Consider the following 27,732-nt stretch of genomic DNA (forward strand, 5'->3'; position numbering starts at 1 on the left):
AAGTAAAATCAGAAAAGTCAGGGTAGTGCACGTGAGAATATGTATAAGCACAGCACAACTACTTTCATATTTTGCATATTACTTCCAGTCTTTATCTAAACAAATGCATATTCTGTAATAACTGCAATCATAATCATATTCAGCTTTTCTCAGTTAATACTGATATTTTCGTTAAGAGTTTTCCACTGTTTTATCTTAACAATTATTTTTAACATTACTTCATAATGTCATAATATTGATGTTCCCTAAATAACCATATCTTAATTTGAATACTTCATTGCTTTTTTTTTCTATAGGATTTGTTGCTGCAGTGAAAAACCACATGCATATATAACTTTATGCTTTTGTTAAACTGTTCCTCTAGAATAAATCCTCAGAAATGAGTTCTGAGCCCATATATCGATATATAGCCCTGGCAAATCATCCACATTGCTGGACAAACACCTTTAGTGACATCAGTAAAATGTACTTGTATCAATTTCAGAAGATTACTGGAATTTTCTTAAATTTTTATCTAATTTTTATATTTAAGGAGCTTTTCATGTGCATCTCTGATTTCTACGAAAAAGAACATGTTTGTGCATCTTTGTTTACCAGAAACTTGGTTAATTCTTATCATTTGCGATTTAATTACTGGAATCATGAAGCTTTCTCATAAATTTTAATGAGCTATTTATATATTGCTATTACCTTCGGTTATTGGGAAAACTAATATCTTCCTTGGACTACAACTGCTGTCTTTATTTACAATAATTTATATATTCAAATGGTCTTTTTTCTTTTCTTTTTTAGGCTTTATTTCTCAACAAAACAGAACACCTCTAAGATCATCTTGACCTAAAGTGAATTTGCCAAAAGCCCATAGACAGTGTGATACTACTGAACACTTTGTAACCGTCCTATCATGAACACTCTTGACTCTCTCTCTTTCTCACACTCCCCCATCCAGTCACAAAATCCTCCCAATGCTACCTCCTAGATATTTAACTTATCCTCTCCTCTCCATCCCTTTTCCCAATGACCCACATCATCTGTCACCTGAAACGCTGAATGCAACTGCCACCTAACTTGTCTCCCTGCCTCCAACACAGTTCTCTTGCAATGCAAACCATCTGTCCACATGGCTTACATCTTCCACAGACCCTCCTTTTATGGCCCCTGAACAACTGTCCAGTCTCTCAAAAACAATTAGCCAACATGCTTTGAATGTTTACTCTGTGCTAAGCACTTTGCAAACATTACTTCAATTAACCCTCACAAGAACCCTTTAAATACAATGCCGTCGTTGTTCCCATTTTACAGATGAGTACACTGAGGCACATAGAAGTTACATCACTTGACCAAGTACCCATGGCTGGGAAGATGCAGAGCCAGGATTGCAAACTTAACTCTGCCTAACTCCAAAGCCCAGGAATACCTTCTTTTTTTTTTTTTTTTTTTTTTTTTTTTGCGGTATGCGGGCCTCTCACTGTTGTGGTCTCTCCCGTTGTGGAGCACAGGCTCTGGACGCGCAGGCTCAGCAGCCATGGCTCACGGGCCCAGCCGCTCCATGGCATGTGGGATCTTCCCAGATGGGGGCACGAACCCGTGTTCCTTGCCTCGGCAGGCGAACTCTCAACCACTGCACCACCAGGGAAGCCCCCAGAAATACCTTCTTAACCACTGCACCACACTTCCTCACACATGGATCCTCATCTCTCAGCAATACTGCCTGCTTGCTGCTCTACCCACTAGTAGTGCTGCACTGCCTGGAATTTCTCACATCCATCCGTGCTGCTTCTCCACTCAGTCTCTTCCCTCATGCTATCCTGTCTGTTGAAAATGTCCTTCCATCTCTCTTTACACTTGACCTATATGACTCTTATCCATCTTTTAAGACTTAGTTCAGGCGTCACCTCCTCTGGGAAGCTTTTGCCTATTTAACTCCTTCCCTGCCCTTACTCTCTTCTTTATTTGATCAAAGAAGTGTCCTTCCTCTGTGCTTATCTCCATCAATATACCCAGAACATCGTGTTATCAATTTCTGTTCCTGCCCTTGCTTCCTCCAGTCTACTTCCTCCAGTAGACCACCAGCAGCCTGAGACAATCTTAACCATCCTGTGTCCCCAACCAGTACAATGCCTGGTATGTAGCAGGCACTCAGTGCTTCAACATAGTGTTCAGAAGAATGAGAAATTCAGAGTATTTAATCAATTAATTCTCGAATATCTGTTGAATATCTATGCCTAAGTATTATACCAGGGATATTTTAAAAAGCAAATGACATATTCTGTGTGCAATATATGCCTTTGACAAAATAAGTGACAAATAAGTCCCATAGACCACTTGCTGTGGAAGTTCGAGGAGGAAAAGACCACCTTGGGCTGGGACAGTCAGAGAAAACTACAGAGGACAGGGGAGATTTTAAATAGGGGTTGAAAGATGAATGAGGGTCAGAAAGCAAAGCCACATAGCAATCATCTAAGTCTAATGCTTGAGGAAATGTCTAGGTTGGGGACCACGGCTAGCAATGAAAGACACAGCCGAGAAGATGTTCTTCTTCCTCTTGATCCTCTAAGTTCAGCTCTGTAAGTTCAACCATTCCCTTACCTAAGCGCAAGATGCCAGATTCAAGTTTTATTGCAAGACACTTAGCCTTTCGGTGATGAGCATCTCACAGAACTCTCAGACCATCTCCTAGGACAGAAAATCATGGAAATGTTTCTAAATAAATTAAAAACCTAGAGATTGTTAGAACATGAGATACACCAATAATGATAAAATGTCAGGAACATGTGCAAATCCAGGTAATGAATTCAGCAACTATCCTAAGGTCATGGATGTCTTCCTGCAAAACACATGTCATTCTGTTTACATCAAACACAGAAAACTCATTTACAAGTGAATGTCATTTTCATCTTTGTTCCATGGCCAACTGCATCTCAATTGCCTTCGTTTGTTTCCCTACTGGAGTGCTTGCCACTGTTCTACAGCTGGTGTGGGTTGTGCTCTGTACGTGCTACTTACCACAGGCCCACACTGCAGTCATCCAGTTACAGATGTGAATCATAATCCCAAAGATGGTTTTGCACAAGGTGTTTTTAAATAATACACATCATAGGGAAATCAAAATCTGAGGGTTGTGTAGATAGAAAAGAACTTTAAAGATTCAAATGCAAGTACACACAAACACATGTTTTCCATGTTAGTGTAACATTAGGATTTCCATGTTGCCTGGCCTGAAGAAGTGCAGTCCTATAGCTAAGGTCTCCCACGGATTCTCTGCCAAATTCCCAAGAGAACACAAGAATGGGATGGAAGCCCCACTGCTATCTCCCTTTGAAGAATATGGTCAAGAGCTAAAGGTACTCTGAGTTTTCTAACCACGGAGAAACGGAGCAAGTTGAGCAGTCAGCTACTCATCCATCTCCTAGAGGCTGGTCTGGTTCTGATACTATCCTGGCCAGCTCAGTCCTCACTGACCACCTCCCCACTATAATCAGAGTAGTGACACCTTCTGAAAAATGACTGAGTCACACCTACAAAATCACTTAGCACAAGTTATTCATTGAAGCATTCTTTATAGAAAACAACCCACTTGTCCATCAACAAAACAATGGTTGAATAATCTATGAATGTCTACACACTAGAATACTATGCAGCAGAAAAGAAAAAAGAATGAGGAAGCTCTCTTTGGACTGCTATGGAAAGACCTTCAGAGTATACTACTAAAAGAAAAAAACCCAAAAGGTACAGGGAAAAAATCTTCAGCTTAAGAAAGGGAGGAAAATAAGAATACATCCATTCTTGGGTGTTTATACTTATAAAAGAAACACTGGAAGTACACAAGAAATCAAGTAAATGGTTACAAAGTAAAGATCCAGATTTCATACCTTTTTTTTGGGGGGGGGATCACTTTAAGAAAAAGAAGACAAAATTAGGTACAAGTCTTGGAAGGAGCTTGCACCAGAGAGCTTCACAATAAATCTACCCCTGAAATTACCTCTAGGACTGGAGTGCACAGTAATGAGGGAGGACTAAGACTCCTAAATATAAACCTATTTATACCTATTTATCTTTGAACATGTGAGCATATTACCTATTTAAAAACCAAAATTATTTTTTTAGAAAATACCGATATCCAGGCTCCAGTCATTCAAGGTCTCACTCCTTCTCCACCTCCTTCACTCTATCCCAACCTTCTTGTTCTAGTTTGGTTTCATTCTGCTTTTTATTCTGCTGCCTGTATCTACTGAGATTCTGCCTCAGCCTGGCTCTTTCCAGATGGCAATGTGCCTGACATTCTATTTTGATTTTGTCCTTGTATTTCTCTCTTTCTGATCACCCTTGGTTCTACCATCAGCAGAGCAGCTTCAGGGCAGCCCAGTGCCACCCCTGCACCCCACGTGGCCTAGACTCCCAAGAGTCTAGCCTGCTACATGTGAAAAAGTTTGAAAATTGACTGAAGTACACCAGAGGTGATCAGTCCCAAGGGATGCTAGGAGACTGGGAAAAAATTTAGGGACTTACTTGGGAATTGGGTGATTCTCTGGTAGTACATAGTTGGTCCTGAAATTCTCAACAGAATCAAATTATCATACCTTCCTTTCTAGGGTCCTCAGGATCACAGGTGGGACATTCTAGACTCACCTCTATAGATACATCTTTGTGTTTAATAAGACCAAGCCAGGTTAGACTAAACGGAACCCAGACTTATAGGGATTTACCAGAATTCAAATAATTTCAAATATATAACAAGGCAAAGATGGTCTCTAATTTAATTCTAGTTCCAGCTGAAAAAGTCTAGGCACCATTGTTCTTTCAGCTCACTGCATCACTGTCCTAGTAAAACATTCACTGGATCCAGTTAAAGGATTCAAACTGAATTTCTGGATACTTCCTACAGCAGATGACTGTTTTAAAGAGGACATATAGAATGCTGAGAGTCAGGCTTGGATTCGACAAGCCTAGGAATGCATTCTAGGACTATTCCTAGCTGGCTGAGCAACATAAGCTTCATTTCCCTTATCTGTAAAATAGGTTGTTACAAAGATTAAATGAGATAATGAAGATGTAATGAAATGAGTTCTCTCCCAAAACATTCTCAATGCAAAGCTAATTTTTTTTCTCACTTTATAAGGAGACTGCTGGCCAGTATGTGTATCAGGAAGTCCCAAACTACCAATTCACGACAGTAATACACACATTGATTTTGGAAACAAACATAAGGCACAGTATATATACAAGCACCTATAGTTGCAAAGCCAGTATCCTGAGCTTACATTTCAGCATGTTAACTTTAAATAATTCAGAAAGCCTACCCTATAAAGCCCCTAATGGATTTTCTTTTCTCTGTGTCTTCTTGGTTGCTAAGGCATTTCTTTCTCCAGCTTTCTGAAAATCACAAATAGGCTTATAAAATGCGACATCCTGCATTGACTCATTTCTCATTGGACTGACTTTTAGCATACCTGAAAGCATTTTGTTGCTCACAGATGTGTTCTGCTATGGTCCGATGCACTCAAGTAAGCTTAAACCTGACCTGGTCATGTCTCATTTTACCTTAAGGTGATAATTCAGGAATCAACTGCTCAGTGTCAAGTATAGAATCTTATCTTTCTGCCGGTTGTCAGGGATATTTAAAAAAAGGATTAAAAACTATCTTTGACCTTCACTACGTTCTTATGTAAAGCCATCTGCTATTGCATCTCTCTTCATTGTATCTCCTGTCACATAAGACATTTCCACCTAAGGCTTTCTACTCAAATCACTGGAATTGAGTGTCTCCCATTCAAATACAACTTGCCATGAAAAGCTGGATTTTAAATCACTCTCTACTTAAACTAACCTCCAGGAACATTCCTGTACTGCCAACATCAAAAATAGGAAATATGTATAGAAAGCCATTTCCTACAACACTGAATTATGCAAAAGTGTATGTGGATACCAAAAAAAAAAGGAGAGGAATATTCATGATATTGGGATATCAGATTTATTTTATTTTTAATAAAGTTTCCTCTGTATGAAAACGTTCCTCTCAATCTATTTGATTCGAATTACCAAAAAAATCTTTTATGCTATCACTTTTATATTGTTTAACCAACTTGTGCTTTAATTTTTATCTACTTACATGATATGCTTAAAACTGAAATTATTAAAACATACTGAAATAAAATCAGTCTTTAAAGGGTTTACACGCATACATAGAGTCCACCCAATCTCAGTCACTTATTGAAGGGCCCTAGTATCGTTTGCAAGGCAAAGGCATTAACAAGTTGTCTGTCTTACAGCGGTTACACCTAATTTGAATTAAACTACAGTCGCAGAGGACAGAAGCGCTCCTTTCATCTTTTGTAGGAAGGTCACCCAGCCCAGAGCGAGTGCCACACTCCTTCTGTAACTAAACACATTGGCCCCGCCGTCTGTTGAGTCCTTCCCTTCACAACCCACACCTGGGTGGCCAAGGGTCACGGCTGACCTCCCGACGGCGCCAGCGCCTCTTCGCTCTTCCCTTTGGGGAAGCAGCAGATGGCGAGGGCGCGCAGTGCTGGTGCCGCAGCTCCCCGCCACCGCAGGCCAGGGACACCGAAACAAGGACTAGTTCGGCGCCTGGGACTCCCCGGGCCGCCTGCTGGGCGCCGCGGGGCTTTTCCCGCGTCTCTCTCCCTTCTGGGCTCCCGGACTGTACACCCAAACGCGGCGAGACTCCCACCCTTCTGCCCGGAACCCAGACCTGGAAACCCTCATTCCCAGGGAGACACACACACACACACACACACACACACACACACACCGACGGCCACACACACACACACACACACACACAAACACACACACACACACACCCCACACCCCGACGCCGTAACACTCACCCAAGCGGCGCCTGGGCCCGGGGTTCTCACGAGCCTGCCCGGATCTTCGCGCGCGACCAGCCCGCTACCAATAGCAACCCTGGCTCCAAGGGATGAGCCAATGGGAGCGCTCGAACTAACGGCAGCAGCCAATCACCGCCCTCTCGGCTCTGGAACCCCGCAACCAGTACCATTAAGCTCTCTTGCAGCTCCCGCGAACTATAGTTCTAATCTGGAGGCCCGCCGTCGCCTGCCTTCTTCTCTCAATCTAGGCGGTAAATAAACTTTCCCCACAGTACAGCCTTGGGGAATTGCAGCTCCTGCCTTGTACTCCGCCCTCTGCTCCGCTCAGGAGGGAAGATGTACGCACGGTCGCCTCCTTTGCATTCTTCTACTAAAACTCATGGCTCACCGCAAGCACAGCCAAGCATTTCAAAAATTAGTGACAACAGACGAAGAACACTTTTCTTCCCGTTCACGTAACCACTATGAACCATTTGAACCAGTGTCTGAATTTTAAATGGAAAGATGGATTAATAAGGAGCTTGAAGAAATTTCTCTTTAGCAAAAGTGTGAGTCCTTTACTGAAATTGTTGAGAGTTTATCGGGGCTAGAAGTGAACCAAGGGGATAGCGAACCAAGGGGATAACTGCAAAAAGATGCTAATGCTTATGAAAGGGCATCTCCCCTTATCTCGTTCGTTGATGTCTTCGAAATAAAACCACAGAGAGTTGCTAGAGGTTTGTAAATACTGTTAGAGAGCTCACTGTGTGTCAGGCTTGATTCTAAAAGGAGTTTAACTGAATTAACTCATTCAGTCTTCACAACTACCTTATGGCTCATTTCAACCTGTTTTACAGATGAGGAAATTGAGAAAGATTGGCCCAAGATTCCAAGCAAGTGAGAGAAGGCAAGCCTAGAACCCATGTCTGGATGATTTATCCAGCTTAGCAAAACATTTTCATGTCTGAATTAACTAGACCTAAGCAATCTAGAGTCTTTCACTTCTAAAAGGTATGAATTCTCCTATTTTTTAAAATATCTTTTGGGACTTCCTTGGTGGTGCAGTGGTTAAGAATCCGCCTGCCGATGCAGGGGACATGGGTTCGATCCCTGGTCCGGGAAGATCCCACATGCCACGGAGCACATAGCTACTGAGCCTGCACTCTAGAGCCGGCGAACTACAACTACTGAATCCCGCGCGCCTAGAGTCGGTGCTCCGCAACAAGAGAAGCCACCGCTTGCTGCAACTAGAGAAAGCCCGCGCGCAGAAACGAAGACCCAATGCAGTCAAAAATAATTTTTAAAAAAATCTTTTGTTACAAAATATTCAGTTAAAATCTCAGGAACTTCCAGTGGCTTTAGTGTAACCTTCACAGTTAGCTGCGGATATCAGGATGAGAAGAATTGAGGGTTGGGGTCTGGGAGTGGAGAGAAAGGGATAGGAGACTGAAGGAAGTGACCTGAGAAACATTGTCAGCTGAACCACTTAAAATAAGTAATATTGTTACTGATTGTATATCACTGATTTGATTTCATCATTAAAATAAATAATTGCATTAATTATGTATGATAGTGTGCACACCCGCGGACAAATACAGAGGTTATCTGAGGCAACCTATGGAGAATTATGAATGATCTACGATTGAGAGCCTTTTAAATCTGTATTCAATTTTCATTTTTATGTTGGAATTTATTCTAATAACATAGTAGATATCAATTATAAAGGGGAAAACAGAAGGCTGGAGTTGTTTTATTAAATATTTATCAATTTTAAATGTATTTCCTTTCCAAACTATTTTTAATTTATTTCTTTAAAGGCTATTTTCACACAAAACAAGTTATAGGACTGAGTACTGAGCTAAGAAATGGGAGAAGGAAACATGACTTTTCCTGTGTTTCAAATCTGGGCAGCCTTTCTCACTTTCCTTGAGGACTTACACGATCTGATTTCAGAAAAGTTTTCCAATATTTCTCTGTAAGTGTGGATTTGGTTTTAAGCTTTGCTTCAAAGGGCAGGACCATAATACTAAGTAGGCAGTGATAAGCCCTGGGCTCCTGGAGCCCAGGCTGAACTGGCAGATGCTTGGGTTCACTTCCAATTCTGTGTGGCAAGGCCATCACTAAACCTTGTTCCTCTGCAGAGAAGAAAGAATTGCAAATAGCATAAGGATCAATGGTAGTATCATTGTCACCATATGTAAATGTTAATCCACACATATATTTTGTTTCTCTTTGGGCTTTCTTTTACAAAGCAAAACATTTTCAGGTCAGCTGACACTAAAAAGCCTATAATTCCCAGCATAAGTTTTCCCATAGAAGAAATCTTTTTTGCTGATCACCGCCCATAGAACTTAGATGCCCTTCATCTCCCACCCATGCCTCCTGCCGCGATGGGTTAGAGAAAGTCCCTGCCTGCCACCCAGTGACTGAGGCCGTGTTCCCAAATGGAAGACAGCAGGTTGGAGACTGCCACAGTACTCAGGATGCGGAAAATAAAGGACATTTTTAACTGAGTTAAATCATCAGGGTCATATCCAAGACCCTTTGGTGACCCACTAGATGCTTCCCACTAACCTCTGGGAAGAGCGCTGCAGACCTGGGCTGTTAGGGTACCTACTCTTAGCAGAGGAGTGTGACTTGTCCTCCTCTTCCTAGTAACTGCAGTGAAACCCCAGAAAGCATGTGGGGAGAGGGAATGGGAGGTAGAGGAGGTGTTTTCCAATTTTAGCCCACAAAATTATATTCTTTGTGATATCCTTCCATTAATTAGCATTAATTTTTTATACCCATAAATAAAGTCACTGCTTCTAACTTTGCCTTCTAATTATGGGCCTCCCAGTAGTGACCTTGAAGAGTATACTTTCTCTTCTGTAAAATGGGACCCATTCAGACAGCAGGAGATTGTTGAAAGGTGTACATGGGAGGCGGGGGACCTACATAAAGCAGATAGATCAGCACCTCCAACAAAATAGATCCTCCTTTAGTATTTGTTGAATGAATATTAAAGTGTACAAATCATAAAAGCACTATTCAAGTTTCCTTTTTCTTGCTTCCCATGGGAAGTTCTGTCGAAGTGTACGTAACAAGAAATAGTGATTCTACAGTTCCACAGTTCTTTTTGATGAGAAATATTGTGTGTGGGTGTGTTTTTCCTTGAAGGTCATTAGCTTTTTTCCATAAAGATGAAAACACTTAGCATGATTAACAATGGTTTCAGAAAACAATTGTTTTGCCTGCTAGCTGGGAGCCTGTGAAATGCACGTATTAAAAATTGTATATTTTCCTATTACAACAGTACTTAAAATTTATTTAATGAATAATCAAAGTATTCAAGTGTCCTCTAATTTATTGTATTATGGAGTCTCCTTGAAAACCGTTTTCAAATTAAACTATTTCTTTAAAAGATCTGCTGAAATTGCTAAGTGAACAAACCCTCATTCTTATCTTTATTTTTATTAAAGATTGCACAAACTGGAACCAAGACGAAAATACTGAATCCACTGTACATCATTCATTATAAAACAACATACATCACATTTGTACTCTACCAAATAGGACATTTTCTTTAAAATTATATATTGCGTGCTCTTAGATTCATGCTTTAGATATTTTACATTTGTCACTATTCTCTTATAAATAATTGCAACTTGACCAATTTGTACACCTGCTACCACTATATCTTCAATGCAGCGAGGCGCAGTCCTTGACACGAAAACAGATGAAATGGAAACAAGTGTATGGATGTCACATCTACCGAATTGTGACTACTGTTTTGCCTATGCAGTGAAATGCTAATGTAAAATACACACACAAAACGTCGTTTCAAAAGGCACAATTTTCTCCACAAAAAAGAACAATTTAAAAATACGTGGCGGTTAAATTCGGCACCCTCGAGGGCGCTGTGGCTTCACATTAATGTGATCCTAAACTCCGAGAGCAAACGGCCTGGCTTGGGGGGTGACGGAGCCTATTCGCGGAGTCCAGGAGCCTGGAGCGCGCTGGGACCCGCGGCCCTCGGTATGCTCGGAAGGCAAGATTTCTTTAAGCCACCTCGAAACCTTTGCTCAGAGTTTCAGCATCGGACCAGCGATTTCTCACCGTTCCAAATGCGGCGCCCAACCAAAACAAAACCGGTTTTGTCCGCTGGGCCCTTCTCACCACCAGCAGTTCCTCTTCTCCCAGAACAGAAGCCCCTCTTCTCTCTCTCCACGGCCCCACACTCCCTGCTTCCCAGGAAGACTCGTTACGAGTCGCGCTCGCCACCGCCCCCGGCCTCAGGGTCGCTCTGGTCGTCGGTGAAGCAGACGTCCACGTCGCTGTCGTTGTCGCTCTTGGGCTCCCCCGGCTCCGGGGGGTAGTCAGGCTCCGCGCCCGGGCCGTCGGCCGCCTTGGCCAGCAGGTTCTGGCCGGGGTGGCGGGACTTGACGTGGCGCTCCAGATCCCGACGGCGTACAAGCACCTTGCCGCAGAACTCGCAGCGGTAGGGCGTGTTGCCCTCGGCGTGCAGCCGGATATGCTTGTTGAGATTGCTAGGGTCGCCGAAGGGCCGCAGGCACACTTTGCACTTGAGCGGCTTGTAGCCCGTGTGCGTCCGCATGTGGATCTTGAGCCCGTACTTGCGCGAATACAGCTTGCCGCAGTAGAGGCACAGGTGGCCCGTCTTGGGCTTGCCCGCGCCGCCGCCCCCGCTGCCGCAACCCCCAGCGCCACCCGCCGCCACGACGGCCGCGGGCAACGTTCCCGCGTCCAGGCGGCCGCGGCCTTTCCCGGCCGCCATCTCCGACAGTTGCTGCGTGTGCATGGCGATCTCTCGGTCGATGGTAGCCAGGGAGCCCAGCTCGGCCGGGCTCAAAGCGGTCGCCGCCGCCGCCGCCGCGGGTCCACTGAAATAAGAGAGGGACTCCGGATACTTGAGCAGCCCGCCGAAGTGCAGTTTGAGCGGGTAATAAGTGGCAGCGGCCGGTGAGCCGTAGAGTAGCTCCCCGTTGTAGACGGTAAAGGCCGGCATGACGGCGGGCAGGTGGCTGCACTCGCCACCCGGGTAGCCTTTGAGGCCGCCTGCGTCGAGGGCGGGCAGCACGCAGCGCTCAAGGGGCAGCCCGGCCGCCGGGGGCAACTGCGCGTAACGCGCTCCCGGCAGCTCGGCGGCTGCGGGAGGGGCGCGCTCCACGTGCTTGAAGGCGGACGCTTCTTCTGGGGGCCCGGGGAGCAAAGGGAAGCCGCGCAGAGCCCCGGAGCAGGGCAGGCCAGGAGGAGGCGGCGGGTCCCCCGCGAGCAGGCATTTGGGGTGGTGGTGGTGGTGATGGTGCGCGTGGTGGTGATGGTGGTGGCCCGCTTCACCCGCCGCCGGCTTCTCCCCATTTCCCGGGCGTCCGCCCACCCGGCCCCCGCCCAGCAGCCTGCTTAAGGCCAGGCTGGCCCCGGGTTTGCCGCCGCCCTCCTCCCGGTAGGGGTCGCAGTGCGCGGCCGCGGCTGCCCTGGCCAAGCCAGCGGGCTTGAAAGCCGAACGCACGCCAGGATAGAAAGCCAAGCCGCCGCCCCCCGCTGGGGAACCTCCCACGATGCCGAGGAAGTGGCCGTGTCCCCGGACGGCACCACTCATGTCCAGGATGCGCTCCGGCTGCTCCTTGCCCTTCTTGGACGGCCCCCACTTGGCCAGGGGTGGCGAGGTGGCTGAGGGCGCGGAGGAGGCCTCGCGCTTGATGCTCTCCCGCGCTCCGCAAGCCTGGAGGGCCGGCGGGACCTGCGGGTGGGCCCGAAGAGTGCCCGCCGGGGCGGCCGCAGCGAAGTCTGGCGCTGGGGGTTTCGGGGAGAGGCGAAGGCCATCCGCGGCCGGGTCAGCGCCTTGGCGAGCCGTGTGCTCGTGGTGCAGGTAGGCGCGGCCCCCGCCGCTGCTGAGCACACAGTGGAAACGTAGGTGCGCCTTAAGGCTGTTGGGGTATCTAAACGTCCTCCAGCAGTACCAGCAAATGTAGCGCTCCTCCCCTGGGCGAGAAAAAGTGAAAAAGCGACCCAGTGAGAAGCAAGCAAGCGAGAGAGAAAAAAAGCGCCAGCGCGCCCAAGGCAAAGCCCAGGTTTTGACCAGCAGTATGGGAAGAAGCAGGAGTATTCTTGGGTTCCGGCGAATAAGTGAGTTCGGTAGCCCCATTGTAGCGAGGACTCCGAGAAGCCCCAAACGGCCAACTTTGTCACCATCTCCATCCTCTGAGACTACTCAGGGGCCGAGAGGGGTGACCTGGGCCTTTCCAACGAAGACTTCCTCCGGGCCATGCGAGCAAACCTTCCTTGGGAGGGCAGCGCTCAGGCAGGCTGGCCAGGGAAGAGCCGAGAGCAGCTGTTGCTTTAAATCAAGTGTTTGGGGCTGTGCTGGGCCTGGGCCCATCTGTTGGCGTTTGCAGAATAGGTGGCGTATGTCAAGGAGTTTGGGTAAACTGAACAAAGGCCAATCTAATGGTCGTGAGCGCCTCATTACCAGGCGAGACAATATCCTGTATGTATGGGCCATATGTAATCATTCCTTTTCATAGAACAATGTCTTTTATGTCCACTACCCACCCTCCCCACCCCCTCCCAGCCTTAAACACTTTGCCTGAGGTTTTCCTTGAGCGTGACCAACTGAAGGACCACATAGGGACTATGATTTGCTATTCTTCAAAATTATTTGTATCTTTATTTCCTCTTTAACTCCATTTAATTTGATGGGAGAAAAGAAAAAGTCTTATGTCCCGATATTCTAAAAACAGAAGGATGATGTTGCATTACCTTGTCAGTTGTTCCACCTGGTAATTAATTAACTCCTAAATAGCTGCACAAATCCAAGCTTAGTAAAGTCCTTGTAAAATATATATGATGTATGTATGTGTGTGTGTGTGTGTGTGTGAGAATAATATACTCAACTTTTGATAAGTGCACCATTTTATATCAGGGACTATATACATGCTTTTGGCATCAAACGTTTTTTGTGTGTTTAATATTATTAACAGTTGTTTTTAAATTTTGCTAGGGTCTATGAACACAATCAAAAGACACATGTATGAAACAGATTTTGATCACATGGTAGAAGTTAATTTTTACTCAAAAAGGTCATGTTACATCCCTACAGAGAACAACGAGCTTGCAATTGGATGTCTTTTTTTTTTTTTTTTGGCGGTATGCAGGCCTCTCACTGTTGTGGCCTCTCCCGTTGCGGAGCACAGGCTCCGGACGCGCAGGCTCAGCGGCCATGGCTCACGGGCCTAGCCGCTCTGCGGCATGTGGGATCTTCCCGGACCGGGGTACGAACCCACGTCCCCTGCATCGGCAGGCGGACTCTCAACCACCGCGCCACCAGGGAAGCCCTGGATGTCGTTTTAAATGCTGTGGTTGATCAATAATACTGAAGGGAAGGATGTCTATGAGAAAGAAGTTAGTTGAGCCACAAGGAAGTATCCAAAGTAAATGTCAGTTTCATTAAATGTAATGGGAAAGTTAAATTTTTCCTCCTTGCACACAAGTAGCTTAAACTTCTAAAACATTACTACAGAAACAACAATGGGGGGAATTTTCAGATATTCCTCCCTTCATGTATTTTGCTTCTGAATTTGTATAAAGCAAGTAGTCCTCCCAGATAACTAAGGTGGAAGTTCAAGTAAGGAGCAGATTATTCCAGCTGAAGCCAAGGTAGAGCAGAACGAAAAAGAAGGGAAGAGGATTTGCCTATGTGCTCTATCCTAATTATTTATGGAAGACTTAAACAAAAATCAATTCAATATTTCTGTTGTATTGAATAGCCATGTAAAATAAATCTTCATAAAAAGAGAGGGAGAAGAGACTTCCTGAGTTCTCTTGGTGGGTATGTTGATTTAATATATTAAGTAACCTTCTTCCTGCTAAGTTCAGAACCTCCCTCTCATCACCCCTTTTTAAAGAGAGCACTTTCAGAGGCTGCCCTAGAGTGACTCAGCTCAATGCAAAGCCAAGTAAGCTTTGTTCCTAAAACAGAGTCAGTATTTTTGTTAATCTTACTATGGAATTGAAACCCACTGGGGTTAGTCAATATTGGAAGAAGAGCAGTCATCCCTACTTATTTCTTCCTCTTTTCAAGGTTTAAGCAAATGTATGTTTTCTGTTTCACTGTGTTTTTTTGTTTGTTTGTTTATCCTAATGAACTGACATGTTCTCTGGATCCTGAAATCCAACCCATGCCAAAAGTACCAAACACACTTCATAAGTGATTTTGCCTCCTCTCCTGGATGTAACTCTAAGGTGGTCAAGATTTCAAGCACCTCAAAGCTGTGGAAGTCAGAGTTCAAAGTAACCCACACATTCCCCAAAAGGAAAATGGTGTCTCTTTTGATATCTGTGACCATATGATGTTTATAGGCTCTATTGACTGAAATGAAACCATGAGGGCCACCACTCAAAAAAGTTGCTTTTGTACTATTTGAGAGTGTCTAAAGAAGGGTGTTCTGTGCAAAAATTCCTGGCCCCCAAAGGCCAGGAGTCCTTGAAATTGTTCTATAGTGGCAGATTTGAGAGTTTTCCACTATGGGGCTTTTGTCATGTTTCCCTTTTACTGGAAGAAGTTGACAAGAGGATGTAATGTGATGCAAGGAACAAACTAAGATAACTTTTATGAATACTGTACATACAGATCTACCCACAAAATCAATAGAATTAGTTTACAGAAGACAGTGACACTCTGAAGTGAAGTGATTCATCATTTTGAATTAACTTCATTCTCTTATTCATTAATTGTTTCTTAAGTCCCACACTAGTATTGAGATCTTTAACTCTATTTCTAAAGGAATGAGATTGAGCAGGAAATTCAGGAGAATGTGTTAAAATAGTTGACGGCATCCACGATGTTGAGTTTAAATATAACTGTGTCTTTAGGAGAAATTACAAACAAAAACAACTGGCAAAGAACAAAGAAAGTCATGAAGTGTTGTGCAATAACAAGGAGTCTCAAGATCTTAACTATTTTAGCACCTCCCAGCCTTTTTTCCACAGGAAGTGTTCCTCAGTGTTCTAGGGAAGGTTTGAAAATGTTTTTCTCTTTAGTTACTGCACCTTAATTTGCATAAATCCGCTCTTGGCTTTGGAAGGGGTCAAATAAATCTGAGAAGAAACTGGGATACATCCCAGTTTCGATTTAAGTAGGGAGAGGGAAATGAATAAATACCATTTAAATGGAAGGGCCTCAGTACCTGCCAACTGACCAGCTGTAAGTACCGTAATGCTTCTAAAATGCTGTAGAAATACGTTACTTTCCTCCAAACCAGTGAATAGATGCCCCTCGGTTTGAGTTACACTTTTTGGAGCTCATGAGGTGGTTACCCTAACACTACGTTAAAGCATCTTTATTGATTCTTAGGTGAGTAAATAACTGTCTCTTTGGGTATGCAATCAGAAAGGATGACCTGCATGAAATTCACGAAGAGTATTTTTTCCCTGCCATCGAGAGCCAGATTATTATGGTTTGTTTTTATCATTTACTGTTGATTTAAAGGAGGTAGTGATGACGTCGCCTCCGCCCACTCCGACAGGGAGTATGAATTCAGTTTTACACAGCGCAGGAAAAAGGCCCTTCAAGTCTAGGGACGGGCCCAAAGACCGGAGGAGGGCTGGACTCTCGCCTACCCGCGCTGACCCGAAGGCTTTCTCAGAGGCGGTACCTTTCTCGTCATGCGTCGGAGTTGCAGTCGTGGGGATGTCAAACCACTGCGCCAAGGAGTTGGAATACCACACGGTCAGCTCCTCCCCTGGCTGTACGTCTCGCAGCGCTCGGTAGAAGATCTGGGACGCAAGGAACAGGACAGCTTGCTGTCATTTCCTGGGTAATCGGTCAAAAAACAACTGAGAGGAAAGGTTCGATTCCGCGCCCTGACTCTGTGTGACGCTGGGAAAACTATTGGACCTCTCTGAACCTCAATTCCCTCATTCTTCAAACCGGGAAAATAATAGTATCTACCTTATAGGGTTGTTGGGACGTTTAAATGAGACCTCTAGCTAAAGTGCTTTGCTCTTAATATCAGTGACTGTTCGGTAGATAGAACTGGCAGTGGGGTGGGGGGGGAAGCCCACAGTACCTGTCCTCCGGGTAAGTCTGCAATAGCTTCGAGAGTCTGTTCCTGGGGGTTCCTGGCTGCCCGGATTAACCCTATCCACTCCAGGGGGGAGCCCCCCGACTCGTCCACCAGCTCCCCTCTCACCATGCGCACCTGCAACACAAGCAGTGGTCGTTCTCCCCCGTGCCACGACCAGGCCCACAACCCATCGGGCAAGTGTATCCTCCACCCCCAGCCGACTCAGGGAAATGGTTGTGCTCATGTTGGCCAGACCGCTGTGGGCTGCTGGGAGGAGAGTAAGTCCTTAGGACCCTTGCTTGGGGGAGGGAGGAAGAGGGGAGCCTGGCTAGTATAACAGTTCCCCCCCCCCGCCGACCCCGCCCGTCTTGTCCCACTTTGACAGCACGAGGAGTGAAAGCATCCTGCCCAAGCGCCTGGGCACATCTCGTGCCAAGACGTCTCCCACCCCCACCGCATCTCTCCGTCTCGCAGTTTTAAGAGCAGCCCCGACACCGGGCTAGAGACGTTTCTAAGTCAGTCCCAGAACGCAGGGTGTCCCGCGCCTCTTCTCTTGCCTCCGCATTCCAGCGGCACCGCACCAAAACGCGGAGCTGCACGCGAGCCCCGCGGCGAAACTGTCTGAACAAAGCGGCCGCGCGCTGGCCGGCCATTTAAAAGCAATTAAAGCGCGTTTAAAGAAGATGGAGCGGTGCACGGCGAGCCCGGCTATACTACTCTGGGGAAGAGGATGATTGCGTGATGAGCCAGATGCGGGTCCCGTCGACCGGGCCCGGAGCAATTCCTTACAAGAAAGCTGTAGTCTAAAGTCCTCTTCCCAGTCACCCCTGCCCACGCCACCGGACTCCTGCCTTCATTCCTGGTGTCAGTTGGCCGACCTTCGCCCGCTGAGACGCCTCGGGGCGGGCGGGGGCCTGTTAGAACCTCTCTCTGGTCGGGGTTCGCGACGCTGTTCGGGAAGTCGGAGCGAGCGTGTTGGCCCTGACGCCTCCCAACTGCGATTCTGGCCCCTCCGAGCCCGGCTGCAGGCGCTCAGCCCCGGTGCCCCTCGCGGCTGGGCGCTCCTCGTCCTCGGAGTCTGCGTCAAAGCCACCACCTGGCGCACCCTCTCTCCATTCACCCCGAACCCGCAAGCAGACACCCGTGGAAGGAAACACCTGGGGAGGTTCTAGGAACTGAGAGTACCCAAGGATAAATTTTTCGGAGACGATGAGATCAAATTATTTGAAGTCAAATTTAAGCCTCAAATTAGCTCATTGAAGGGCAGAAGGTAAGAAAAGTCCTCAGCGTCTGTGAGTTGTATAAAAGAGAAAAGGCATATTTGCCAAGAGAGGAGAGATGCGGCGGGAGGAGGGGTCGCCTCTGCGAAGAACACCTCAGCGCTCCGGGGAAATCGGGGGTTCCGAGTGGTCCCGGCACGTAAAGAGCCCCACGCACCCCACCCGGGGGCTGTCCCCTCTCAGCCACGTCCTCTCCCCTAGCCCGGCCCACGTCCAGCTCTCGGCTAGTGCGACTTGTGGGAAATGATCGGAGTCCCCTTCCAACTGGCAGAATTGGCAGATAACGACTCAGTCACCCCTTTCCTCCCCTGGCCCTATCCACCCCTTTCCTGGAGGGGATAAGGGGAGGCGAACGAACGGCAGGGGGCGGAGGTCGGAATGGCTAATACCTTTTTCTTGGGCCCGGGTTCCCTGCGGTCTGACAGGTACTTGCCCAGCTTGAAGGTTCCAGGCACCGGCCCGAGGCGCAGGCCGGCCGGGATGCAGCAATCGGCACTCACGCTGGTGGCCGGAGCGCGAGCGGCTCCGTGCATTGCTGCCGCCGCCGCCAGGCAGGCGCTCGGGCGCACTGGGTCCTCGGCAGGGCGCGAGCGACAGAGCCTGAGCCGCGCGCTAGCTGGCTAGCCGCGCCCCGACGTGCGTTCTCCGCCCTCGGAGTGACGCGGCCGGGCCGGCACTGCGCCTTTTCAATCTGGGCGGGCGCCTTTTGGCACCGCTAGCGCAAGGGCGCGGAGTTTGGTGAGAGAGTTGCGCTGCAGAGCAGCTGCAGAGTCCCACCCGAGAGGGTCACATGGAATGGTTCCCTCAGCCCCCTGCATAATCGAGGCCTCTGAATGGCTGGCGCACAATGGTCCAGGCGACCTTCCCATTCCTAAAAATCCAATTTGTCAAGGGCGAAGAAAAGGCGCTGGTGAATCAAAGGTCCGGCGGGACCATTAATCCTCAGCATGGGGCATTGTCCTCGAGACAGTTACGATATTTTAAGTGACAAATCCACTGTATAATTTCTCCATAAATTTTACTTCCTTTTATTGTTCACCGACAAACCAGTTTTGGGAAATAAGTGACTACTTTAAGTCTACTTGGCTGATTCCTTTGAGCCTTGGTCTACTTCAAAGATTTTTAATTCTCTCCCCTTGGCTTTATTGTAAAGGAGATTAAACAAAGAGATGGGGACTGTTTGGAGGACTTGTTAACTTCTATTGATTTCTGGCGTGTGCCATACAGAAATTAGGCAGGTACTTGATGGGAAAACACCAGAAAATACCTACACTTTTTAAATAACGGCCGTATTACCATTTCAGGGGATTGGGTTCAGGCCAGTCCTCTATTTAGAACCGCTTTACCGTTCCCTCTGTCCAGTTTCGCCCCGAAGTATGAAGCGTCCGGACTAGTTTTGGGAGACGAGGTCAGTTGTTCATCTCTGCTCCCGGATGCACCCCAGGGCCGCACTTTCTCTGGAGAATGGGAAGAGGCCGCAGGACCGGACGCTGCGGGGGTTCGCGTGCCCTGACCGCACCCGAGGTTTGAAGAGGGGTTCTGCGGGCTGGGTTTTTAATCATGTCTCCCCTGCACACCAACCGACGACTCAAGTCCTGCACGCTTTTTTTGTATTTTTGAATTTTATTTATTTTTTATACAGCAGGTTCTTATTAGTTATCTATTTTATACATATTAGTGTATATATGTCAATCCCAATCTCCCAGTTCGTCCCACCACCACCACCACCCGCCACTGTCTCCCTCCACCCCTTGGTGTCCATACTTTCTTCTCTACATCGGTGTCTCTAAGTCCTGCACGCTTTTAAGTTTAAAACGAGGATGAATTCCTTGGGGCTAATTTCCCCAGAACCAACACACCAGACTTTTCCTTTAAAAAAAAAAAAAGGAAAAGCACTATAGCAAAGGTCACAGAAAAGAGGGTGAGGTGGGCGTTGATAACCTCTGCCTTTAGCCCAGTTCGTAAGCTAGGAGAACGAGTACTTCGTTAAACTAGAATGTTCCTCGTTTTCTTTTAGGGAAACCTCCGATTTGCGTGGGGACAATTATTTTCATAAGTTAGGCGAGTGATCAATTTCATTAGATATTTGTGACAGTTCTGCCCTCACCTGCCACGTGCTGCTCACCCCGAGCACCACTTCCCAAATCCAGTGGACCGGGACACGAGGCCGACGTGGTATTCCTGGAGAGGACTGAATGACTCTGTGTTCGGGCCTGGTGTTGGAGGCCCAGCCACTGTACAGATGGGCAGAGGACTCCCCGCTGCCGCCACGCCGAAATCTCCACCAAGCTCTGCCCGCGAAACTGCGGTTCTTAGGCCACTGACGTGGATGACTCTGATTAACAACTGGCAGCAGAACGCAAGGTGGCGACAGCTGTATTTTAACAGTTCGTCCCATGAAGCCCTCAAAGAAGCTACGTGTGGCACCCTTCGGTGGAGACCTGAGTTCGCAGTACTGGACAAAGTCAAGAGAATGGGGGTCATTCAGTCTGTGCTCCGTCACTCAAGCCTCGAGGAATTACTTCAGAGCCTCAGTCTCCTAATCCGTAAAATGGGAACGATGATGCAGACTCCTGGCTTCCATTCTGCGATTCACTAGCGTTTGTGCGAAGGTCAACAGCAATGATCTGTAGAGTGAATGAATTTAGGGCGCTCCAAAACTCGCGGTTTGCCTAATAGGGGAATCCAAGCCAGGTCAAGGGTCTCAAGTCTAAGCATCACAAGTCAGGCGGGGTGGTGACACATGGATGGCCGCTAGGTGGTAACTCCAAGGCCTGTGTAGGCGCGGCAGCTGGAGCAGAAAAGAGCCGCTCGGCGGGTCTGGGCGATCATACGCTGCGGTCCCTCTATCCGTGCATCCACACCGTGCCCAGGGCCACTTTCTGAGGGAGCTACCACTGATTTTTTTCCTTCTTAACCTTCCAATTGCCTCTCTTCGGGCCGCGAAGGCTGCCTGATACGGAGAGGAGGGAGCCTTTGATCCAGCTGCCCATGAATGGCAAAAGCCGGGGGAGGGGAGGAGAGGAAGCCGCTCCGAAGAGTTGGAGGGCAATAAATTTAAGCCATGAACATGTCCCTCTAACCTCTGGCCTGGCGACTCCAGGATGACACCCAGTTTAAATTACCAGCACTGCGAGCGGGAAGGGGCGAGTGCGGGGCCTGGGTTCGGGGCTCCTCCCCGGCCCTCCTTAATGAGTGAAAAAGCGTGAACGACACGCGAACAATTTTATCAATAGGACCATGTAAAGGCCGACTGTGAGGAAAGTTATTTATTAATATAGCCAATTGTGGCTGGTTCCCAGCCCCACCAGAAGAAAGGGACTGCGCCAGAGGCATTCACACCAGCTCGCCCAGTTTTATTCTGTCCTGTGGCTCAGAGTTGAAGTTCCCCAAGTGAAATAAATTGTCCACAAAGGAGGAAAGGAACACATTTTCTTTTATTTTTCCTCCCCTAAAAAGCAAGGGTGAAACCAATCTAATGTGCCCAGTGGAGCAAGATGGGCCGTGAAAGGCTGGGTGTTAAAAGTAAAAGCGGACTGTGCAGCAAATGGGATGGAAAATTAAATGAAATTAAATAGCTTGAACGGCCGTATTGTCCCTTATTAAAAAGACACATTAATTACATGGTCTCAGCCTTATTCAAAGACAATGTTGAGACTCAATCAAAACATTCCACTTGGCTTTTTTATGGACTGAAAATGGACGTCCAGAGGCCCCGTTAAAGCGAAATCCCTTCTGCGCCGAGGTGCGGGGCCAGGAGGGTTTGGGGGCGGCCCACCGCGGAACCGCGCGGCCAATGCCGCCGCGCGGGTAACAGGTTGCCCCTAAACAGGCGTGGGCGCGGGAGAGCAGCGGCCCTTCCGCCACAGGGGGAGCCTGCCTGGAGTCCAGTCCCACGGCGCCGCTGCGCTCAGCGGGCCTGCGCCAGGGGGCGGCTCCCGCCCGCGCCTGCTGGCGCCGGGGCGCCGGGCTGGAAACGCTGCCGCGCCGCGCACGTGTGACCCTGCTGGGCTCCGCCTAGAGGGAAAGAGCCCCAGCAGGACTTCTCGCTGAACTGCAGGTCTCCCGGGCTCAAAGTCCTTGGGCTTCGGATCCCCAGGGCGGCGGAGCTGGCTGCTCACCCCCCTCCGTGGCGCTTGGCCTTGAGGACTCGGTTGTTGGGGAGTCACCAACCCCACCCCACTCCTTGGCCCACGCGCAGAGTCCCGAACCCCGGGTTGGAGGGAGCGGTGCGGGGTCAAGGACAGCAGGCGAGACCCGGGCGGAGGCAGAGGCCTGGGTCTCCACCGAGTTTGGGCCGGAGGTGGCCTGGCCGCGCCCCCCGATGGTGTCCGCGCCGGCCGGGCGGGCGGGTCAGCGCGGACCAGCTGCGCGGCCCCCGAGGCGCGGGTGGGACATTAAGGCCGAGTCTGAATAGGGCGGCGGCGACGACGACGGGCTCTGGGAACACCACCAGATGACACGCCGGCGACGGGGCCTTTTTCCCCTTAATTGCGAGGCCGGTGGGTGCGCCGCGGCCGGGAGGCTCCAAACGCGCGCCCAGGACTCAGCCGGGACGCCGCTGGTGGGTTTTGTGGTGCCTTTTTTTTGTTGTTTTTTAAGTCCTTCATTGGAAGCGGCTCAATAAAAGTATTCAGAGCCCCTCTCAAGTTGCCTTTTAACCGGAGTTCTCCAACTTATTTCTTGGTTCTTTCGGTTGACATGGTGCAAAGAAAAGTCAGCGAGCTGTGTTGCTGAATTGCAATGTCTCGGGGCACCTTCACATTCAACGCTCCTCTGCCTGCCGCTGCCGAATGAGCCCGCACTCAATTCGATTTTCCTTGCTGTTGGGCACATTTAGGAGCGCCTCTATTTGTGAAGTTCATTTCTAGGCAAATGTATTCAAGAGCTGATGGGAATGAATAGGACCGTGTGTCAGCCGCCCCTAATTGGGATTAAAGCACTTAGGAGCATATGCAGAGAGTGACAGAAATTCTCAGGTTGCATTGTGTTCAGACTTCCACCCGCTTGGACACTCCTCCTCCAAAGGAGATTTATAAAGCTTGCAGGGAGAAACTGAGGAAAGCAAAGCGAAATGGAAAAGAACCGGGCTAATGGCTCAGGATGGGGCTGTGGTTCAGCAAGTGGTGGTGACAGCTTCTGAGAAAAGATGCTGGGGGATAATTGAACGCGGGCGGGGGAGCGGGTCTGAACTCTTTAATCAGAAAGGCGGAGAGTTAAAAGGCAAAATAAAGATGTTCTTGAGATTCCCAGACGGTTTTCCCCCCTTCCCCCCGCCCTTGAAGAGCTCGGCTTTCTTTCTCTTTATCTCTGCCTCCCATCCCCATCCGCAAAGAACATACCCTCTCTTGGGGCAATAATAAGAACAATTTGGTATTTGAATGGGGGGGAAGAGTCAAAAGAAACAAAAGTATCTTCTTTTGTATGTTAAAGAGAACTTCACACCCAAATAAGTCAATGAAAATATTTGCTGATGTATGTGTAAAATATACACACACTATGTTAAAACACAGGCATAATGATAAGTATTCTTGTACATTCAGATGTGTATATAGATGTATATTCTCTTGTAAATCTCCACTCCAAGGTGGCCGCTGGGTTTGAGCTGAAGGAGACAAGGCCTTTTAAAAGCTGAAAATCAGCCTGAGTTGAGGCTGGGACAGTTGTCTAAGAAGAGAGCAGTGACAGCCTCTTTTAGCCCCTGAGGAGCAGGGAAGCCAGAAATGACAGATGAACACTACACAAAAGAATAGTGAAGGGGAATACAGATTATCTGAATTTCCTTGTTTCTAAGCTCAGGGACAGATGGCGACCTCTCACTTTAGGTGTCATTTTGGTACCATAAGAATGTATCTCCCACCCCACCCCCCCAAAAAAAGAATGTGTTTCCAATTAAAAATTATTTTGAGATTTAATTTTTTAAAAATCTGCATGGGGCAAGAGAAAAAAGAGGGGGAAAACAAAAACAGTTGATGTGTGGACCTCAAGAAGGAATAATAACCAGTGGTTTTTGTAATAAATTTCTACTCAAAATTAGGTTCCCAAACTCAATATCTCTAGGAAGGTGAGTTCTCCAGTTACAAGGAGGCTGTCTGGGCCGAGAAGATGACCATGTGACAGATGAACAATCCCCATTGGTGAGCCGTAAGTCAAACATTTTTTCTCTCTTCAGTTCCTCCACAGGCTAAAACCCCTTCTCCCCAGGCGAGCCCACCTCCTGAAGAAAGAACACGTAAATCTATGTTCAGGAGACACAGAATTTTCCTTTAACCCATGACCCAGTGGTGCATAATGGGAGGAAACTATCCTAGCAGATACCTGTGTAATCCCTAGGACAACCTGTGAGTGATGGAAGTTCATCAAATGGTCATTATGATAGCAATAGGAACAGAACAATAAAAATACCCAGCTCAATGTCACAACTAAAAATCAAACTCAGGTTCATAACCAGCATCTCTGAATAACAATTAGTAGGTTCACTAGTAGGATACTGTGTACTATCCTAATGTCACCACGAATTATGTGTTTGATTGAAAATGCGATGCCATCGCTTGTGTTATTCGTGCTCACGTTATTGTGTCCATGACCAAATGGTGATATATTTTAGTTTCCTGAAAGCATGTTTGAATTTTATAGTAGGGACTTCATTTTATGGTAGGGATTCACATTCAGAAAAGCTTTCAAATATATATATGATCACAACATAAAAATTAAGTAAGGTTATGAAAGGTACGTTTTTATACATATATACAAAACATTTTTCTTAAACAGTTTTATTGAGATATAATTCACTTACCGTACAATTAACCAAATTAATTCAATTGTACAATTCAATGTTGGTGGGTTTTTCTTTTTTTAGTATATACACAGCATTGTGCAACTATCACCACAATCTGATTTTCGAACATTCTCATCTCCCCTCCCCAAAAGAAAGCCCATACCCATTTCCTATCACTCCCCATACGTTCCCAAATTTCCTAGGTATAGGCAACCACCAGTGCATTTTCCATCTCCAAAGGTTTGCTTATGCTGTAAGCATAAGCATTTTATATAGATGGAACCATATGACATGTGGTCTTTTGCAACTGAATTCTTTCACTTAGCATAATTTATCAAGGTTCATCTATGTTGTAGCATGCATCAGTATGTCATTCCTTATGTATGGATAATATTTTATTGTATAGATATATATTTTATTTATCTATTTATCAGCTGATAGACCTTAGGATTGTTTCTAATTTGCTATTATGTATAATGCCACTATGAACATTTGCACACAGCTTTCTGTGCGCATATATGTTTTCATTTCTTTTTGGATATGTACCTATGAGTGAAATTGCTGGGTCTATGTTAAACTCTTTGAACAACAGTTTAACTGTTTTCCAAAGTGCTGCACCATTTTACATTCCTACCAGTGGTGTATGAGGGTTCAAGTTTCTTCATATCCTCCAACATTTCCTATTATCTACCTTTTTTTACTATACCCATCTTAGCGGGGGTGAAGTGAAATCTCATTGTAGTTTTGGTTTGCATTTCCCTAGTGACTAATGCCCAATCATCTTTTCATGTCCTTCTTGCAATTTGTTTATCTTCTTTGGAGAAATGTTTATGCAAATCCTTTTCCCATTTTACCTGTGTTGTCTTTTTATTATTGAGCACACATACATTTTTATAACTTTTAAAATGCCCAACACAAAACAGGTTTAACCATCATAACAACACTATGAGATAGATTTTCTTGTGAGGTAGATTTTTTTTTTTTTTTTGCGGTACGCAGGCCTCTCACTGTTGTGGCCTCTCCCACTGCGGAGCACAGGCTCCGGACGCGCAGGCTCAGCGGCCATGGCTCACGGGCCCAGCCGCTCCCCTGCATGTGGGATCTTCCCGGACGGGGCCACCGGCAGGCGGACTCTCAACCACTGCGCCACCAAGGAAGCCCTGTGAGGTAGATTTTATTATTTATCTTTTACCAATGAGAAAAGTTCAGGCGTTAAGCAGCTTGCTTAGAGTCACATAACAAATAATAGACAGAACTCCTCCCACACCTTCTGAGTTCAAAGCCCAGTCTATTTTCACTTGACCACATTATATTCAGAAGTTTTAACTGACTTCACATATCAGCTCTTCTCCATGAGGATCATTAAATTATCATGGGATGTCCTAGTGATTGAGAGAGTGGGCTCTAGAGTCAGACTGCCTGGATTCAAATCCTGCCTCTGACACTTACTAACCATGTGACCTTTAGCAAAAGGAAACTTTCTATTCTTCAGTTTCTTCATCTGTATAATATGACTAATAAGGAGACCTACTTCACAGCGTTGTTGAGAAGATTATGAGATGTTGATGGAAAGTGCTTAGCATAGAGCTCAGGACAGAGGATGTACTCAAGAATGTTAGTTAGTAATATTTTTTAATGATACTTATGGTACTGTACTGCTAGGCTGGGAATTGTACATGATAAATTAAATGGAGCAGGACTTCTGACACCAGAGGCCACTTAGGCAGGCAGTCACATAAGATATAGATATGCATATCTCAGAGCAACAAATAATGCATGAGGGGAAACCTCACTTTATAGACATATTCCAGCTAATAAATGAAGAGTTCAGGAACTCAAATACAATTGTTCTGCAACCCTTCATGGAATAATGGATGCAGGCAATGATCTCCAATGATGACTAGCATCGCAAAGAGCAAGGCTCCAAATGGAAATATGCAACACTGCCTATGAAACAGACTTGTCAGTACAAGCAAGCAAGCAAACGAAATGAAACCTGTATCTGATTTCTCTGATAATAGGAAATAGAGAAGACAGATGAACTTGATCAACAAATCCTCGGGGATACGGTCAGAAAAACAGGCTGTGGAACGCTCTACTGGACAAATGACCTGTTTTTATTTTTCACAAATAGGTTGCAAGGGGAAATAAGAAAGAGAGGGGGAATAAAAAGATTTAAAGAGACTCAAAGGATATAATGGTTTTAAAATATGTCCACAGATTCTTTGACAGTCCTCCCTTCTAAAGGTGGAGCCTCGAATGTGAGTCAGATTTAGTAACTCGTTTGTAATGAAGTGACAGTGTGTGATTTTCAAGACTAGGCCATAAAAGGCATTGCAGATTCCACCCTGATAATCCTAGAACTGACTAAATATTTAATGATATGAGAGAGTAATGTTAATTACAAGTGGAGTAATTATAGTATGTTTAATTTTTTAGTCCTTATTTTTCAGAAATACACACTGAAATATTTAAAGATTAAATATGATGTCTAGGATTTGCTTCAGGTAATTCTAAGGTTGGGGGCAGCGGGTACAGGTATAGATAAGGATTTTTCAATCTCAGCACTATTGACATTCTGGACTGATAATTCTTTGTTGTGGCAGCTGTCCTGTGCATTGTAGGATGTTTAGCAGCGTCCCTGGCCTCTACCTACTAGATGACAATAGAATCCTTCCCCTAATTATGACACCAGACATTGCCAAAATGTCTGGCAATGTCTGAGGGTCAAAATTACCCCAGGGAGAACCACTGGGTATGGATGAAACAAAATT

At 46.6% G+C, this 27,732-nt stretch overlaps 1 protein-coding gene across 1 annotated transcript; it reads right to left on the reverse strand.

The window, feature by feature from the left end:
• Positions 1 to 10,251: 10,251 nt before the first annotated feature.
• Positions 10,252 to 18,974, reverse strand: PRDM13 (PR/SET domain 13). The gene is made up of 4 exons (XM_027079893.1): positions 18,570 to 18,974; positions 16,904 to 17,035; positions 16,490 to 16,610; positions 10,252 to 12,818 (listed from the first exon to the last, which is right to left on the reverse strand). Exons 1-4 carry the CDS (start codon positions 18,711 to 18,713, stop codon positions 11,077 to 11,079), a joined length of 2,139 nt encoding a protein of 712 aa, XP_026935694.1. The 5' UTR covers positions 18,714 to 18,974; the 3' UTR covers positions 10,252 to 11,076.
• Positions 18,975 to 27,732: the final 8,758 nt, after the last annotated feature.

The sequence above is a fragment of the Aethalodelphis obliquidens genome, unplaced genomic scaffold (genome assembly GCF_003676395.1).
Source record: "Aethalodelphis obliquidens isolate GAN/ISIS:26980383/991018 unplaced genomic scaffold, ASM367639v1 scaffold3, whole genome shotgun sequence".
Taxonomy (NCBI): domain Eukaryota; kingdom Metazoa; phylum Chordata; class Mammalia; order Artiodactyla; family Delphinidae; genus Aethalodelphis; species Aethalodelphis obliquidens.

Coding starts and splice junctions, on each gene's coding strand:
- PRDM13 (XM_027079893.1), bottom strand. CDS start 18,713: ATGCACGGAGCCGCTCGCGCTCCGGCCACCAGCGTGAGTGCCGATTGC. Junction 17,036..18,569: donor AACCCGGGCCCAAGAAAAAG/GTATTAGCCATT, acceptor CTTGTGTTGCAG/GTGCGCATGGTGAGAGGGGA. Junction 12,819..16,489: donor TCCGACGCATGACGAGAAAG/GTACCGCCTCTG, acceptor TTTCTCGCCCAG/GGGAGGAGCGCTACATTTGC.